The 18733-nt window shown below is 37.3% G+C and overlaps 1 protein-coding gene across 2 annotated transcripts; it reads right to left on the reverse strand.

The window, feature by feature from the left end:
* Positions 1-5007: 5007 nt before the first annotated feature.
* Positions 5008-14161, reverse strand: LOC122640638 (ADP-ribosylation factor GTPase-activating protein AGD5-like). 2 transcript variants are annotated; one of them, XM_043833853.1, is made up of 12 exons: positions 13953-14161; positions 10908-10966; positions 10611-10701; positions 9195-9249; positions 9005-9095; positions 8700-8891; positions 8618-8654; positions 6491-6710; positions 6168-6328; positions 5560-5820; positions 5410-5468; positions 5008-5254 (listed from the first exon to the last, which is right to left on the reverse strand). In XM_043833853.1, exons 1-12 carry the CDS (start codon positions 14001-14003, stop codon positions 5092-5094), a joined length of 1440 nt encoding a protein of 479 aa, XP_043689788.1. In that variant the 5' UTR covers positions 14004-14161; the 3' UTR covers positions 5008-5091. The 2 variants fall into 2 exon arrangements, with proteins under 2 accessions (XP_043689788.1, XP_043689787.1); XM_043833852.1 differs by having other exon boundaries at positions 8618-8891.
* Between the last annotated feature and the right edge of the window lie 4572 nt (positions 14162-18733).

An 18733-nucleotide genomic window follows, 5' to 3' on the forward strand; every position in this document is an offset into this window, starting at 1 on the left:
GGGAGTCATTTTGACTCCAATATTTGGGCATATCGTGCACACTCCTGGAGAGAGTTCTGTTTCCCTAAAAAACTTATTAGGGGAGACTACGTAGTTTATCTTCTTGCAATTGATTTCCATTGCACAAAACACAGTTGTGAGGCTTTAATGGTGAAAAATGCTAACCCGCACACCTATCAGTATTGTGCACACTATGGCCACGTGTCTGTTGACATCTATACTCGATCCACCATAGGGCCAGTCCTACGATGGACCATAGGATGGACTATGGAGAGACTGGGCTTTCTCTCTTTATCCTAAATGACACCAAGTCGAACATATTTGGTCTCTAATACGTACGTGTAGAGGATCCATACTCACTTATTACAACCTAAGCCGAAAATAAACATTTTAATCCTTCCCTCCATTAATGACAATTAACAGTAAAGACATAATCTCTTCATCCAAGATGATTAATATAATGATTTCATCTTTCTCCCACCCCCTTATCGTGATTAAAGAGACCTCTTTTCACCGGAGTGAAGGAAAACTTGATCCAACCATCAATATGACGACTTTGTGATTTGGATCAAGTTTTCCTTCTCCCCTAGAGTAGAAAAAAACCGCTAATGATGTGACCCCACAATTAGAGTCCCATGTCATTGTGACACTTCCACAATGACATGGCACAATTTTGTAAATGGGAGGATGCAAAATTTGATCCTCCCACATGTCATGGTAGTAGTTTGACATTTGTGACTCTCAGTCTCTTTAACGCTCAAGTGAGTCATCCATAACTCATAAATTTATGGTCAGGTTTAGTTGAAGTGTTACTAACTAAAATAGATTATTCAAACTAAATTTACGTGTGATGTGAGTTGTGTATATTCGTTATTCTGCGATTTCAAAAATAGTTTTTTCAAAGTAAATTTATGTGTGATGTGGGTTTGTGTATATCCATCATTTCCCAATCTCAAAAGTTGATCAACCTTTTGAAATTGACGTGTAATTTGTATGATTACCAAAAAACCAAATAAGTTTACGTGGGCATTAGCAGAGCTTTAAAGGTGCACCATGGAAGAAAGGGTCAAAAGGGAAGTTGGTAAACTTCGTTTAGGATACTTTGGTATGAAAAGGTGAAGCATACGCAACCATCTTCTCGATCAGTTCTCATATAGTTCCGTTTCCAACATTTCTTTTCTTATTTTATTATTATAATCCATGTACAGTTAGTCGGCAAAACCCTTGTCTTAACTTAATTAACAAAAGACCAAGTCTTCAGATCTTAATCGGAGAACTCACAAAGAGATGAGATTAGCCAAGAAAAAGGAGAGGTGTTTCACACTAATTGGGCGGTGGCATAGCTTAAAAGGTTAAAAACTAAGAAGAGCGTACTTTTTTAGTTTGGAATGTACTTTACTTAATCAAGCAAGTTATATTTAATTTACTTATAATAGTACTTAAGGACCCACATTAAAAAGAAAAACAACCAAATTAAGTCTTTTTCTGATATGGAGAGGTGTGAATGTGTGATTGTCACAGATAAGAAAACCAAAATAAAATATGAGAATAAGAAAAGGATGAACCCATGTCTATGCATGTGTTGCCTTTAAATGCATGTTTGTCCTCAACAATCTCTTGCCTTAAAATATAGGGGTGCTGTTCTCTGTGCTGGAACGCAAGCTGTGCCCAGACACATGGGGGTGGATACAATGACCATCCTATCCCCCCTGAGTGGCAGGTCTATGTGCCTAGGTGCAACTTGCACTACGGCACAGAGAACATTCTCCCTATAGGAGAAATTAGATGTACATAAAGAATATACAATTGGAGAGTAGAGGGAACCATGGTTTTAGGTATCGATATCAGATTGATTATAGTTATCAATCAAAAAGTGTTTTTCCTATTATATGGTATCGGATCCATATCAATATCGATGAGTAACATTGATACCATGCAATAAAACTATAGTGTGTTTCTTGGATAACTATCCATATCTTCAAACAAGGGGCAAATCATACATGGAGTGCAAGACCCATTTCAACATACAGGATTCATATCTTATGGACGGTGTAAATAAGATGAAGATGATCATCGTGTGCAGAAAAGATTTGGATTCTTCCAACAAACCCTTTGATAGATCCGTTTTAAGTTTTGATATAACTGAGTAGACACACCACACACTACCACAGCCACCAAGTTTTAATGAGTAAATTGTGAGAAAAATTGGGCACTTGTTAAGAATTGGTGGGTGAGAGTGAGAGAATATCTTCCCTACTTGTGAAGGTTAGTTGACCAAAAGTGAAACACAACACAAACCCTCCACTCCTTATTAACTACTCCTCATGGTCCCGATGGGTATTGGAGATGGGGATGGGGATGACCACTAACAACTTACCACTTGTTAGATTTTGGGTTATCTGAAACCTCTGGAACGCCTCCGTTGACAAAGGAAGCTGTCGAGTGAGTGTCACACACAGAGAGAGAGAGAGAGAGAGAGAGAGAGAGAGAGAGAGAGAGAGAGTAAAAAACAAAACCGAATACGACAGAGACCATTTGGTGTAATCCCTTCAATTATTGGTTTTGAGGAACAGAGTTTTACACCGTCCATTACTGGGATCATTTCCAGGTGTCTCTCTCCTATTATGGAAGGTGGTGGTGGATCTTTCTTTTGTCGTGTCCGGACTATTCTCTTTTTTTTTTCTTTTTTTTTAAAGAAAAAATTTTGCAGCTACACTTGTTGCAGCAATGTTCCTCCTACCCTGCTCGCAGTCAAGGGAATAGAATAATTCACTGATTCATAAATTCTCTCTTAGGTTTTTGTATTTTTTAAAATACCTTTTAAGATTTCATTTCCTTGGTTGCCAGCAGGATAGTAGGAACATTCTTGCTACAAATATATCAACAAAATTTTTTTCGGTTAATTTGAGAGATTATTGATTACAATGATAATACTTTTTGGTAAGACGATTAACACGTTTTGTTTCAATGAGGGTAATAGTGTCTTTTCACATTAATAATAAATAAATATGTATGACAATAACACGTTTTGGTAATGACATAATGATGAGTCAATTTCAATTTATTTTTAAAAATTCATTCAAAACCCAGACAAGGAACAATAAAAAAAAGATGTCATGTTCTAAATACACCTATAGAGGTATCATTCAGGCACTTCGTATATTTAAATGGGACATCCTCCATTACTTATAAAATCTATAAATAGACCACTTATAGTTGTGCCCCATGGAAGGTTGATAATTAAGGTAGTTAGATTGTGAGATATGTAGATAGAGAATGGTTGGGGGTTGGCACTTGGCATTGGCCATATGTTAGATTTTAAATTAGATTTCATATATGCCTTCACAAGACAATCTATTTTTGTATGGAGAAAGTTTTCATTTACCTTGAAACTTGAGTGAAGGAAATCAATAGTCATCAATTATCATAAATGTTTGTCCCCTACTTCGAATGTTTGATAATATCCCCACTATTGCATAATATCTTATGGACACCATCCGAACCCCTAGTTCTTCCCCTATGTCTATCTCTTCTACCTTTATGAAGTGACACATCTACCCCCTATTGTAGGAGGAGAGATAAACACAGGGAGGCAATTCGATTGTTTTTTTTTTTCAAATATTTTTAAACAGCTCCTCTTGATAGCAGAAAAATCATCTCCAATTCCCTAAAAGTGCAGTGCTACAATTCGAGGCTGAAAGCTCGACACATAGAAGATGTTAAATCCAACAGTGCCTAACTCGAGAAGAAAGAAAGAAAAAAATGGATCAATTGAGCTGGGCACTGTTGGATTTAGCATTTTGAATGTGTCGAGCTCTCAGTTTTGAACTGCACCACACTACACTTTTAGGGAATTGGAGACAATTTTAATCATACCTCAGTTGAACTGTTTGAAAAGGTGATTTGGCAACTTCAAATGTCATGTATATCAAAGGAATATTTTGGACTTTGGATTAACGTGTCAAATTCAATCACATACCCTCCCCATGTATGTCCATGCACCCTTGTATTCAGTTGTAGCGGAACATTGGAACCAGATCCTTTCTAGCATGCCAGTGCATCCAGCATGCATCCGACGGCTGGACAGCTCACTGGGATGTGTCCTAATTCCTGACTCCTGATCTGCCCAGCCATCGGAGGCGTTGAATGCACTGAGCTGTAGCGGAAACTTGACACTCTAAATAGGGAACATTGGAACCAAATCCTCTCTAGCCCACCAATGCGTCCAGCATACATCCGACGGCTGGGCAGTGCGCTGGGAGCCTGGGATGCATGCCAGACTGCCCAGCTGTTAGATTTACTTTGAACGCACATCAAAAGATTCACTATCCGAACTGTACCTTACGTACAGTTGGTTTAGCAGTCTTGACGGGCATGGTCAGGACATCCTTTTACTAGTACTATTTATTTACTAGCTTAGTGAGAGTGGTATTTTTACTATTTTTAACCATCTACCCAATATCTGAGACTGTTCTGTCTGCCGTATATAATTGTAAATTAAAAAAAGAAACAACCAAAAAAATCTAGTCTATTAGAGTAAACTCATCTTCTGAATCTGAATAATAACAAACAAGTTGTCTTCTTTGATGAGTTTGTTTGAGGTGAAAGATATACAGAGGAACCACCGCCCGATAAAAAGCCGGTCCAAGTTGGCTAATTTATTCTAAACACCATATGAACCAACTATTTTCTGATGAAACAACCAAAATCTTAGGTATCCAGATTGAAGTTTGAAATTTGAAAAATGATTTTTGAATGGAAAATGCAACAAATTAGAAACATTCCAACCTCCATCCTATACAAGCCGTGCTCACAATCACAAGAAACGATCCAAACAATTTTTAACCCATCTTTATTGTTCCGAATACATTACCGTACAAATGAAGCCACCTCCGAAATTAAGGGGAAAAGAGATAATATAAGAAAAATAAAAACTGAAACTGTGTCTATAAAAAGCTTGACCCCACTACAGCAAATTCTCTCCCCCCCACCCCACCTCTCCCCCCACCGAAGGGGGCTATATTCTTGTTAATTTTGTAACCTGGTGTTGTATGACAAAACATATCTTTTTCATCACCACTCACTGACTGCCTATGGTTTTGGTAACATTCCCTGCATTAACGATGAGAAATCGTAATCATTCGCTGATCGGGTAGGATTGACAGACGAGACGGAAGATGTGGAGGAAGGCCTATTGACTGCACTACTGGTAGCTACTCCATTGGTTGGGCCAACTGACCCTATATTATACATGCTGCAATAGAGGAAGAAGATCAAGAAATGTGCCTCATAAATTTATGCTATCCAAAAAATATCATTATTTTCTGATACTAATTTCTTTCAAACTATGCATAAACAAAAGCATTGGCCCAAATGAGATGAAATGGAATTCAAAGGGTGGGAGCTTACTTGTAAGACGGAAAGGGAGACGAGTTCACAGCTGTATTTGTAGGTCTCATGTTTCCCACCTATTACAAGGGCAAAGAAGCAAACTAAGTTCCAGATTCATTTGACACAGCACGGTTCAACAGTTCAAGTAGGCTTTTTAAACAGACTTACCCGCATATAGTTCTGGAACTCATTGTGTCCAACTCCTGGGAGTGTCATTCCAGGTACTTGATAGACAACATTTGACCAGTTTTGAGTAGGCAAGCTGCCACCAAGCGTATGAGTGCCATTAGAGCCAGATTGCTGATTATTGCCAGGAAATGTTGGGGCCCCAACATTGGATTTAGCTGTGGCAGCCATGAGAAGGGACTGATGCTGTGCCAGCATTGCAAGTTGTTGTTGATGGGTAGAAAATGGTGATACCATCTTGGACTGCATAACATTGGAGAGTAAAGGGTAAGGCCATATCTTTGTTCCCCCCCCCCCCCCCCAAAAAAAAAAAATAAATTCAAAGGTTAAAAGTAGTCTTCATTATTAATAATAATAATCAGTCTTTTCACAAATAATATGCAACTGAAACGAAGATAGTTAAGGGCTCAACTTTACACTTGGAATTAAGCCTTTCTCCCAAGTTTCTCTAGCTGGCTTCCCAGCAAGAGTGTCATCCATAAGAACCATAGTTGTCAGCTGTCACGGCATCTAGGCAACACCTTGACAACTATGATAAGAACAACAAAAATAGTTGTCAAAAACCATTTTGACAATGCTACAGTACGTACCTTTTCGAAGAGGCTCATAATGTCATTCTTTACATCAACTGGAGTGGATGCAACTGATGGAGTATCTTTAAATAAATCCTCAATTCCAGAGGTGGATGAGGCCTTATTTTCAACTTGCTTTGTAGAACTGACTGTCTCTGTTGTGGATGATGCTTCTGCAGCTGCAAGTTTTAATGTCTGAAGTCAGTTCAAAGAAGTTGATAAACTTACCACTATAACACCAACTTTAGACATGAAGAACTGATCTTTCAAGAAAAAAGAAGGGGGTGGGGGTTGCAAGAAGTAGCATTAATTGCTATGTATTATTGCATACAAACACATACACTGGAATCCAGCCCATGCATTATCATCAACTGAAGAAGAGCCAGTGCCATTATCATTTGGACTATCCATTGAGAGCATGTTAAAAAGATCAGTCGCATAATCAACTTTTGGAGGTGAGACAACTGCTGTAGCATTAGCAACCTGTGTTGTTGATTCAGCCTGCGAGACAACTGGTTCTTCTTTCTGCACAACAGGTTCCAGTCTTGGATCATGGGACACCTACTCACCATATCACATGAGTCAGGGATGGATCTCATAATCTCATTGTCAAATTTCACAGTTCTATTCAGGGATTATAAGAACAGGTAACATAATAAGGAATTCAATCTCATACAGCAAATCAACCATCCAATAATGTTTTGTAGAACAACCAAATGTTCCAATAAGTACGAGATGAATCTAAAGAATTAAAATAGAGCATCAATAAGTTTGAATCTATTCACTAATAATAATTGTTGTGGACCTGCTGTTCCCTCCTAGATTCCGATTAATTTGATACTCTGGTACCTAGATATTTCAAGATGCCTAGCCCACCTGCATCAACTAGGTAACGTATCAACAACTAACAGTGCAACCAGATGCTATGGTTTTCTCATTTCCTATTGTACTCATTCTCATTCATGCAGCTTGGAACTCGGCCAGGTCAACATAGAGTCTATAGACTACAGCAACAACTCAGCCTTATCCCAACTAAATGGGGTCGGCTACATGAATCCTTTAAAAACAACGTAGGGAAAACTGAGGTCCTCACAAAGAAAAGGAAAGTAAGATTAATGCCGAATAAAAAAGAAGAAATTAGATAAAAAAAAATGGCGAGAAATGGAAAATGAAAAATGAAAGTAAGAGGAAAGAGGATAGCCCATAAAATCAAGAAATATCCCAGCTACATGGTGTCAACAACGTGGATCCTTGCCCTCCACTAGGCTCTATCTGAGGTCATACTTGGCACAAGACCCAGACTATGCATGTCATTCTTCACAACCTCACTTATGGTCATTTTAGGCCTGCCCCTAGCTCTTTTAGCTCCTTCAATCAGAATCTGATCACTCCTCCTTACTGGGGGCGTCCCCAGGCCTCTGTTGCACATGGTCAAACCACCTCAGACGACATTATCGAAGCTTGTCTGATCGGGGCAACTCTCACATCAGCTCTAATATGTTTGTTCCTCACTTTATCCTTCCTAGTTTTGAGGCACATCCATCTTAACATCCTCATCTCCGCAACACATAGCTTCGTTATATGAAACTTCTTAACAACATTCCGCCCCATACATCATAACAGGTCGGACAACAGCCAAATTGATCTAGAGTCATGTTTCAACTTTGTAAATAAATAACTACAAATATAATTTCTCATAGTTCCCAACATTGTACAAGCTTTTAGTTATAATTACAGCTGCAATTTCTAATTTATTGATTCTCTGGTTGACTCAAGAGTCTCAATACAATTGCTTAAATGGAGTCCAACTCAAGTTTTCTTAAGGAAGCCTTTTTCAGTTTTTTTTTCCCCACTAGGGGGTGTGGAGAGAAGGGGAGAGTTGGGTTTTCCAGCTTGCCAGGTGAACCTGGGAAACATGATTCCATTTCTCTCACGTGAATCTCATGAAACCTCATAACTTCATAAGTAAATCACATACTCAACCTGGACAAGTTGAACTCCATGCATCTCGAGTCCCCCCATCACCTCCCCCTCCCAAAAACAAAAAACAAAAAAGAAAAGAAAAGATCTTAGAAAGAAGGGCACCCAAGCACTAAACCATGAACCACTGCATCACAACTTGTTTAATCCATCTGGAATCCAGACACAAAAATGGGTCAAAGCCAGAATGTGAAGTCTGAAAACCAAGGTCCTGTCCCCCCCAACACCAATAATGAAAAAGAAAAGGAAAAAACCACTAAATGATTAGATGTCAAGAAAAGAAAAGAAAAAATTCAAAAAATTTTGAATTTGAGGAGAGAGATAGACACAAAACAATCATTGCATCATCATGATTTTTGTCTCATTATGTTTTTTCTTTTCTTGACATCCAAACGTAGCCTAAAGTTTTTTTGAGTTAATAATTCTCCCCATTGGCAATCAATATCAATAACAAAAATAAAAAGCTTAAACATGCACACCAAGTCCACCTGATCAGATGCTTTAGGAGGTGCAGGAATACTATTCCTTATAGCAGAAAGATTGCTTCTAGTAGCTGGTGGTGGAGTGTTCTTTATAGCAGAGATATTGCTTCTAGTAGCTGGTGGTGGAGTGTTCTTCCTCTCCTCGTATGAATGATCTACATCATTGGTGTATCCATGACTGCCTCTGTCCCCAGGTCTCTGCCTATTCACAGAAGTCCTCTCTTCCTGCACAACAGATTTTTGCTTCCCATCCCTTGGAATCCATCTTTTCTCTTCATACCTGACAGATTTTATTACTAAGTAGAAGATGAGTACCATTAAGCCTGTAAACAAGCACAGGATTTGTATTAAGCAGAGGTAGAGCACTTGATAGTGATCATTCAAGAAACATACTTTGCACGAATGAAGTTCTCTATCCCAACTCTGTCGTAATTTGGGGGTAGCTCTGCTTCCCAATAGCTATTTGCCTTTTCATTTCCCATTGCTGAAGAAAAAGCGATGCTAAAATGAATTAGATTGTTCTCAATCCTACAACAGATTGGATATATGGTATTTGTAAATGAACAGTAATATGAATCCTCACATTGAATGAAAGCAACCTGCTCTGGAAGCCATGTATCCAGTGTTGCAGACCGAACCTGCAGCACATATCACAGTAAGAATCTGAAGAGAATATTGCTACTTCAAACTGCCAGTCAAGGTAACTTCTAATTTACGACTTGAACATAACAGAAGTTCAGAGTGTAAGGGATGTATTAAATATTAATAGAATAATTCGCCACATTCCATGCCCTCCACATTAAGATAGGTGCAAACTGGCACAAAATTCACCTCAAAAATGATTTTGCAAGTGAGAAATGTAGCAAAGAAGAGCAAAAAAGTATTTATTAAAGAAGAAAATAATATACACATAAAAGGGAAAACGTCCTTTCGACTCAGTGAAGGAATGCTTGCCTTAATGGTCCATGTCATTTAACCCATGAGGATAACTGATATGGTCAATCCACTGTTAGAGAGGATATCTCTGAATCGCGGCAATCGCCCAAATGGCCCACCATTTTTTAGAGCTTTCCTCTTGTATTTTAAGCCATTAAAACCAATACATTGAAAGATTGAATTTAAAAAAAAAATTATTTTTTTTTGCAAACTTTGTACAGCCAAATGGTGAGATGCCTTTGGATTGAAGCCATGTGACTAGACGTTGATGTGGGTATGTCTGCAAATTTTGCAGACTAACTACATGAAAGATGTCACATCTGTCCAAATCAGCTCAGATTATAGACCAACCAGGACAAACACACCCTACATAAAATAGGGTGGACAAAAGAGAATATAATGAGTATAAAAGGACAAATAATCATATAATGCATTCGTTGTCCTGAAAATGAATAACTCTCTCTCTCTATTTCAAAAAGTTTTGGAGTGCAGATCTATTAATTTTATCAGCTGCTCTCTCTCAAGGCATGTGAGAATATCAGAACACCAATGAGTGCAAAGAGGTGCTATCTATAGTCAAGCATTACGAGCTACCTAATGTTCAGATAGCAAATCTTAAAGCATTTGTTCATAAAACTGCATATTCTAATCCATTATTCCCTAATCCCTAGCATCATTGTAAAAGGGCGTGCAGAGAGATGTGGCAAGCATTCCTTCTAGATATTTCATCAAAGAAAATGTTATTTTCATCAGAATTTACTGCATATTCTACCACCTATTTATTTGCAAACAGGCAAAAAATATTTTAAACTAGAAAAAAAAAACCCAATCTTTGTTACAATGCTCCATCATATTATTGTAATGGGAGAGGGTTCTCTGAGCAAGCAGGGTAGCTTATGCCCCCTCCCACAAATTTGTCTACGCATTTTTTTCTCTCTCCTCAAAAGAATTAATAAAGCAAAAAAAAGGCATGTGAGTAGGCGTAGGATATGCTGCTTGCTAAGAGAGACTTTTCCCTATTGTAACATACACAAAGTAGGCAGCTAAAGAAACAAAATACCACCTTTGATATGTGTACCCCAAGACTTCTGTGGATTCCAGAACATTGCATGCATATAAAGATTCCAAGATTCACACTTGCCCATCTGGGACCTCTGCATAGGAAAAAATCAATCATTCATAATGATCAACCCCTACACATAGACCAATAAGAAACTTAAGGAGATTTTGAGATTTCAAAATACTCAAAGGATTTTACATTGTTGCGTCCGTGGGAAATAATTTAGATATTATTCACCCAAAAAAAAAAATACCAGAACCACAATTCATATGTTCTCTTCATTGCTCCTAAAATACCTACTTGGATTTACAGTCAGCACATTCTTTATTCTCTGAAAATTTAAGAAGCCCCTCCAATATCTGCAAATGAAAACACAAGACTAAATAATTATAAAAAAAAAAACGCAAATTAATATTATCACAAAGGTCTGGTTTTTCCAAACGTCACAAAGAATATATTCTGCCACGTGGAGAGATGATACGTACATTCAGACCATTGGATAGAGAAGACATGGTCTAGATTAGTCACGTGTTAAATTTTGGAGTCTCATTCAATCAAATACCCTCTTTTATATTGGCAAACATCCCATGTATGTCCATTCATGTGTACCAGTACTCTAGACATACTGTGCACTCTCCTAACTCTGAATGGGAACAGATGGTTTAGATTAAAAAAAGGTAAATATGGATGGCTCAGATTTGTCATGTGATTTTGGGAAACATCACTTTCCATTGTTACATGGATAAGTACCCAAAAAATATTAACAAAAGAAAGCTATCCAAACACAGCTAGCTTTTCTTTTTTCAAATAGTCATAAAGAGAAGCTGGATCACACACACACGCAGACACATAGTCAAAGACATTTGAATGGACCATAAATACGAGTTCCTTTGCTCAGCCCCTCAACCAGATCCCTAGTGCATGAATCAGAGTCTAGGAGATCAGGGACATGAGGCAACTGCTCAATTGCATTATCATGGTTGAAAGAATAATATTAAAAAAATTAGCATCAGCATTTACTAACTTTATATTAAATTTCTTAATGAAGAAGAGTACAAAAGGAGAGTGGATTTTTTAAGGAAAAATATAATATTGATAATATTAGCGTATGCGCTATCTGGTATATTTTTTCTTGAATGCTCATCTTTGTATCTGATATGCATTTAGCATAGGGGATTTTTTCTTTAATTCTGTAAATTTGGTACGTATTTTTCACTTTTTTTAATGGAGATGTATTTTTCTCCTCCCATCAATTAATCCTCCAAAGTGGTTAGAAATTTATACAGTTCCTTTTTATTTTAGTCACAGAGAAACTAAAATCATGTCTCTGTTCTCAAGATACTAAGGTTAACTAATTGGAGTATTCAAAATTTTTTATTTTGATGGCTTCAGCTTTGCCCATGTGATGCTTTACCAAGAAGTTTCAATCTCCTAAGCATCAACTGAATTCCCTGGCTACAAATAGCATGGATATGGGCACTGATGCAACTCCTTGAAACCTCAGAAAATTGTCTCCTATTTCAGTCAAGCTTTAATATGCAATTTAATTACATTCCTGCTACATCTTCGCCTTAACAGTTCATGAGAGAATAGCTAGATGGTCCTTCCGTAAGCAACTCTTCAATTCCTAATACAAATTAGACTGAGTTGTATCAGTTCTTACATTAACTAAGTTTCCCATAGATACCAAATTCAGTTCTTTTCTCATTAGTATCTCCCAGGTTTACAAGTTGCCACAAGTGGAGGAGCAAGGCTTAGTGACAATCCGGGGGAGGGTAATTCTACCCAGGGACAAGGAAAAAAAAGATAAGTAGGTTGGCAAGTTTTTAACTCTTGAAATTAAAGAAATAGGATTCTATTCACATATCCAGAATTAGATATTTTTGTAGGTTTTTTCTCTTTCCTCTTACAGCCACAAAGCTTAACAGGTAAAAAAATACATGCTTTGTATATGTTTGGTGTGCCTGAGATATATCGCCTCTACTGTCCTACATTCAAAACCTATGTCAGTAAGATTACTTCAGTTTCATCTTCCAATCTGTAGGGTCTCAATCTTTTCTCTGTAACTAAAGTTTAGACATGTAAAAAGGACGTAGGTATGATTTGGAAACATAAAAACAGTTCATATACAGATAGACATTAAAAGTTAGTAAAATTATCCAAGAAAACACCATACAAGAGCATCTAAGAAGTCAACTAAAAAGATGAGTTGGTGACTCATGCATCATGCATGTCATATCTGAGGTGAAATAATGAGATTCATTGATGATGATTGACACCACCAGGTCCATCACATTAGTTTCTGTACTTGGTTCCGTAGTTGTCAAGGGCCTGGATTCCAAGTCACCTTGTGTCCAGGCCCCCTTCCGTGACAACTATGCTTGGTTCTTCCTTATTGTGTAATCCCAAACAGTTTCTTACCGATTATGACTGGATGTAGAGGTATTGGTGCATCTAAGCTCCATCTTTTTTGCAGATTAGTTAGTGGTAAGAAACAAGTGAGCATTAAGAATATTAAAACAACAACAGAATTGTCAAGCAACTTTGGAAACTCTGATCGACACAAGGAAATCCAGTTGGCTTAACAGTGTAATACTGGAGAATTCCAGAAACCCAAAAAGGGTCATTCTCTTGTCCGTATTACCCACTTTCCCCAATAGAATCCATTCAAGGTTTGAGAAACAGTTCATTTAAGAACCGTGCAATCAAGCTTTTCTCAAATCAAGTTTTCTTTTGGAAAAGAAATAAGGCAAAGGAACAAACTAAGCTCCACTTCAAACCAAAAACTGGTAAGCGAGCTAGTTTAATTATATACCGATTCATAATCAGAATCATCCATAATCGATCCAAATAAAAGAAAAAGATTCATCCTTTCGGCAATAAACTAATGAACCAATGAAAAAGAAACCCTTCAGGTTTCATAGAAACCATTAATTCACAATCAGGATGACTCAGAATCAAACTACTTCGAAAATTTATGCTGCCAAACCAGATAAAGAGGGGGATAACACGAAAATTTGATGCCGGATCCGATCCCTCTGTGTGTAAATAGGATTTCCCCAGGCAACAACCCTAGAGAATGATATTTAAATTCTTTGCAGATCTAAATAATGGTAAATAATCAGAATATCAAAAGAATGAAATGATAAACGAAGGTGTACAGGAACTGCTAGAATTTAGGTTTCTAAAGGTCCGATCAGAGCCATGGGAATTCAAATGAATGAAAACGAATCGAGAACAAGGCACGTAATGCTAAATTCATGGGGAAAAACCAAATGAACGGGAAACTTGGATTTAAAGTTAAATTAGAAAAGAAAGATAGGTAAGAGGGAGTGAAGGAAGGACCTTCTTGTGCTTAGCATTGAGCTCCTTGGAGACGTTGGCCTTCTCGTTCATGCTGTTCTTCGTTGCTGCCCGCGTTTCCTTCAATTCAAACGGATTTCAGCAGTTGACGAGAGAAAGAGAAAGAGAACGGCAACGGACCCAAACCAAGAAGCCTTTCTCTCTCTCTCCGTCTGTCTTCTCGGAAAGATTAAAACAAAATTCCAAAAAGCAAGAGTTTCCCAGTTCCCACTCTCCCTTGACTTTTTTATTTTTTCCCCTTCGGATATTTCAGATATGTTTCGTCAAAGCTCAAACGTGTGAAAGTAGGATATTTTTATCCTCTCCTGTTGTAGCACGGTGTTGTACTGCAGCGTGAGGCGGCTGCAGAGGCCATGTGCATCATGTGGGGTCCATGGTGCACATGGCCTTTGCAGCCGTCGCACGATGCAGTACAGCACCATACTGTAACAGGAGAGGATAAAAATTCATCTACAGCCGTCGCATGATGCAGTACAACACCATGCTGTAACAGGAGAGGATAACGATTCGTGAAAGTAGGGTATTCCACGTATGAAAACTTTTGCCAAGATTTTATAATTACACGTATCAAATGTTCAATCTCTTCTCTTTTCTATTCTTTTCTTGGCATCCAAACATAGGCTAAGAGACCCCAAATTACACAATAATTGAAATGGGGTTGAGGGTTAGGCATGTCGCCAGTTTTCGTAAGCTAGTATAATACACCAATTACAAGGTTGGAGACAGGAGGGCAAGTGGTTCTTTTCCAAATAAGGGGAGAGAGAATGGCACATGTTGGGGGCATGTTGTCATGTCTTTTCCATAATAGAGTGTCAATTTTCAGCCCCAATCGGTCAAACCTGATCAGTTCAGCCCGAATCGAATTCTTATTTATTTAATTTGGTTTGATTTTGGTTTTATGAAATCAGGAGAAATTGAACCCAAATCAAACTGATTCAATGAATCGACTAAAATCGAAATTGATAAGAATAAAAAATTTCGACACCCACCCACTTACTAATGGGAAATTGCATTCTAAGGAAAAAAGTAATCTACATTAATGTGAATATGCAGATTTCTTTACATACCCTCTCATATTCAACCAATGAACCCCCACACTCTGCTCTCCATAATCAATGCTCTCTATTGGATGATTTGTCACCTACAACTTATTAATAAAAAATTGCATTCTGACATCGTAGAGATTTACTGATGATGCACAGATATACGATCCTATTAATATTATATATACAATTTGACATGTTAACTGAAATAGTAGCATTGGTATTGGTTGGTGGGTCTCAAATTTAATGGTGGGCATCCCTCATTACCTAAGTGTGGATAAAATCTGATTATATTGCATGTATAAGGAGACTAAAAAAGGCAAGAAGAAATTGCTAAAGATCATTAATTTCTAAACAATTTAGACCATTAAAAATATCTATAAAAAAAAAATGCAATATATTATAGACCATAGAAAGAAGAATTAAAATATATCATGATCTCTTTATTGCAAATAATGATCCAAAAAAGCCCACTCATATCATGTGGCAAAAAAATGGGCCATGGTAATTGCCTTCCATATTTTTATTGAAAATGATAGACTTGATTCCTTTTTGCCTTTCTCTAACCAGCAAAATGGAAAGGGACTGGTTTTACTTCATTGGTAGTTTGCTTGGCGATCAAACTTTGTGGTCCTTAAAATTATCATCTTTTTAATATGTTGAGTTTAAAGTCAATTGATCCACAATATGTCAGGGTAATTCTTTATAGTTGACATAATGTACTTTGATAAAAGCAAGGGTCACTAAATTTGACTTTACCTCCAATTGAGAAGATTTTTATCCAATAGTATCAAGGTTTCGAAAAATGAACTCTGGTACCGAGTTGGTTTGCATCGATTTTGATCTAAATCGATTGGAATCGACTAGCATCAACTGGAATGGGGTAGAATCTATAGAAATCAACTGTGGTCGATTGAATCGATTTTGATCCAAATCGATTGATTCAACAATACAATTCACGATTCTTATAACTATGAATAGTATATCAAAATAACTTTACATGTGGGGAGGGAAGGCAAAAGTTTCCTATCACTATGATAAAGGGAATCTTGCCACTGAGATGTCATAATGACCTGTCCTTAGTATATGAATGTCTAAACTATCCGTCCTACTATTTTAAGAGTTTCATCGAAATACAAAAACCCATGAATGTAGGGATTCTCTCTCCATCGTAGTGACAGAAAACTCAATCTAAAAAACGAAAAAATTGGTGCAACTTGTTGTCACCAAAGTAGTGGATTAAGAAGTTGCATCTTTCTTTTAATTGTCCCTTGTTTTATTTTCAAAAGTTATTTAATATAATATTTAATACATGGATAAAAAATGATTTTAAAAAAATTGAAAACTATTTAATGTAGTATTTATGTAAAATGACAAGATTTACCCTCGTTGAAAAAAAAAATACTACCTTAAAAGGGTAAAAAAATAAAGTTACATCTTTTTAGTTAATCACTTTAGTTACAATAAGATTTTTTATGACAAAAAAAAGAAAAAGAAAAAAGGCATATTATTTTTTTCTTTTTTTTTATAAAAGTGTAATCATACAAACCACACACCAATCCCAAAAAGGCATATTATTTCTTGAGTCTAAAGACAATAGCCACTAGTTAAGGACATCTTCCTACACCTAATTACATAAATAATCAAAACATACATGATGGTGGAGTTGACATGGAATAGTGGCACTATGCACAGAGCTAACCAAAGCCCAAAGGTCGCACACGGATCTTCTACGGAGCGCTGCCCTATCCTGCCTGTGCTGCATAGACACAGGGCAGCGCACAATGACTGCTTTACCTCCGCTCGGGCAGAGGTAAGGTGGTCAATGCTCACCGCCTTTGTGTCTGCACAGCACGGTAGGACGAACAGCCTGTGCCATAGACGATCTGGATCCCCAGAGGTCCCCTCTCTAATGGCTAAATATTTCAGATTAGCAAACACGGAATAGTGGAGTTGATGTCATTTATGAGATAGAGAGAGAGTTAAACAAAAGATTAGGTAAAAAGGCTTTCTAGGTGGACCACTAACCATTACTTTGATGAGTAATTCTTATGAAGCAACATGGAGGGACAACGTAAGGAAATTTTAATAGTTCATGAGATACAAGAGCCCTTGGATTGGCTATGATGCTATGTACAGTAAACCCTCTTTTAACTATTAATCATTGGGTAAGAAAAAAATTTCAACTTTATTTAACATTGAATAAAAAATCAGACCCACACTTTTGCTTAGGTCATAAGGCCAGCCAGGGCGTCTAGGGCAATGCCTAGGCGACCAAGGGTACGCTTTTCGTGTATACAGAAAAGCGACGACACTCCTAGGGTAGCCGAAGGTGCCTTGTCAATCTCGGCAACGCTTTGACAACTATGACAACAAGTATAATTGAAATTCTGAATATAAATTGAAACGGTTGTTTCAGTAATATAACGTCACTCGTCAAGTAAATAACCTTTTATTTTTTTGGTTTTTTCGATCACCTTCAATTATAGGGTTAGGAAAAAATTGAAGGTTTTAAATAAAAGAGAGAATGTTTTCTATCTGTGAGCATAGCCTTACACTAGTGCTCCCATGTGTCTATCTGAATAATTATCACCTCTAATTCGCTGTTCTTCAATTCCTCTAATAGGGGCGAGTGGACCCTAGCTATCTTGGGCAGCCTTGGGCAGTGTGTTTGGGCAGGGGGTAGGATGGTTATTTCCATCCTCCTATGTGAGGAATTGGAAGAATTAGAGCGGACAGTGAATAGGAGGGGATAATGATTCGTGTCTATCTCTCTCCTTCCTCCCCTAAAATAACCTCTTTTCTCCCTTGAAATGATTCCTTTTCGGATTCACTCATTGGATGTTTCCTATTGGTGTAGGCTACGTTTCCGGATAGAAAACACTCCACCCTTAATAAAATTAATGGTTTTACCAAAAAATATTAAGGTTGAACATTTATGATGAGTTTGGTATGCAATCTTGGAATAGCTTTCTAGGCTAGAATGCATTTTGAAACCAAATTCATCTATATTTTTTTTTACTTGCTTCAGAATGCATTCTAGACCTAAAATTCATTTCAAGAATGCATACCAAATACTACTATAAATTATGAAAGTGAAAAAATCAAAATATGGTGGGCCATATTAAAACCATGAATGTAATTCAAAACAACTAATAAAACTAAGCAAAAGTTTTCCTACAACCAAGACGATGTGGGAGAAAAAGGACCATCAGTAGCTACAACAATAAACATTTTGGCAAACTATGGATTAGAATCATGGTTTCTTGAAGGATTTCCAAAAGGAAAAAAAAAAGGGAAAAGGCTGGGTATGCTAGCGATATACCGTATGTATCTATCTCTCTCTTCCTCCCTTTGAGGAGGTAAAGGAGTCGTTTCAAAGGGTGGAAAACAGAGATAGATACATATGGTGCTAGCATATCTATCCCTCTCCCCAAAAATAAAATACTCGTACTTCCCACTTTTTCAGCCCTACTTGTATGGTTTCAATGTTCACATGGAGGGAAAAGATAGGGTTCATGATAAATGCTTAATAGGCCGTGTTTTATAAATATGCCCAACTCAGTTAAAAAAAAAAAAAATTGTCCATCAACTAAAGAAGAAACACATGCTTAGTTACAAAAAACATGTTTACTCTATAAGAAAAGGGAGAGATTCCCTATGACGCCAATGTAGGGAGGAATCTGCACAACACATTAATGGTGGTGCTGAGAATGATAT

The sequence above is a fragment of the Telopea speciosissima genome, chromosome 9 (assembly GCF_018873765.1).
Source record: "Telopea speciosissima isolate NSW1024214 ecotype Mountain lineage chromosome 9, Tspe_v1, whole genome shotgun sequence".
Taxonomy (NCBI): Eukaryota; Viridiplantae; Streptophyta; class Magnoliopsida; order Proteales; family Proteaceae; genus Telopea; species Telopea speciosissima.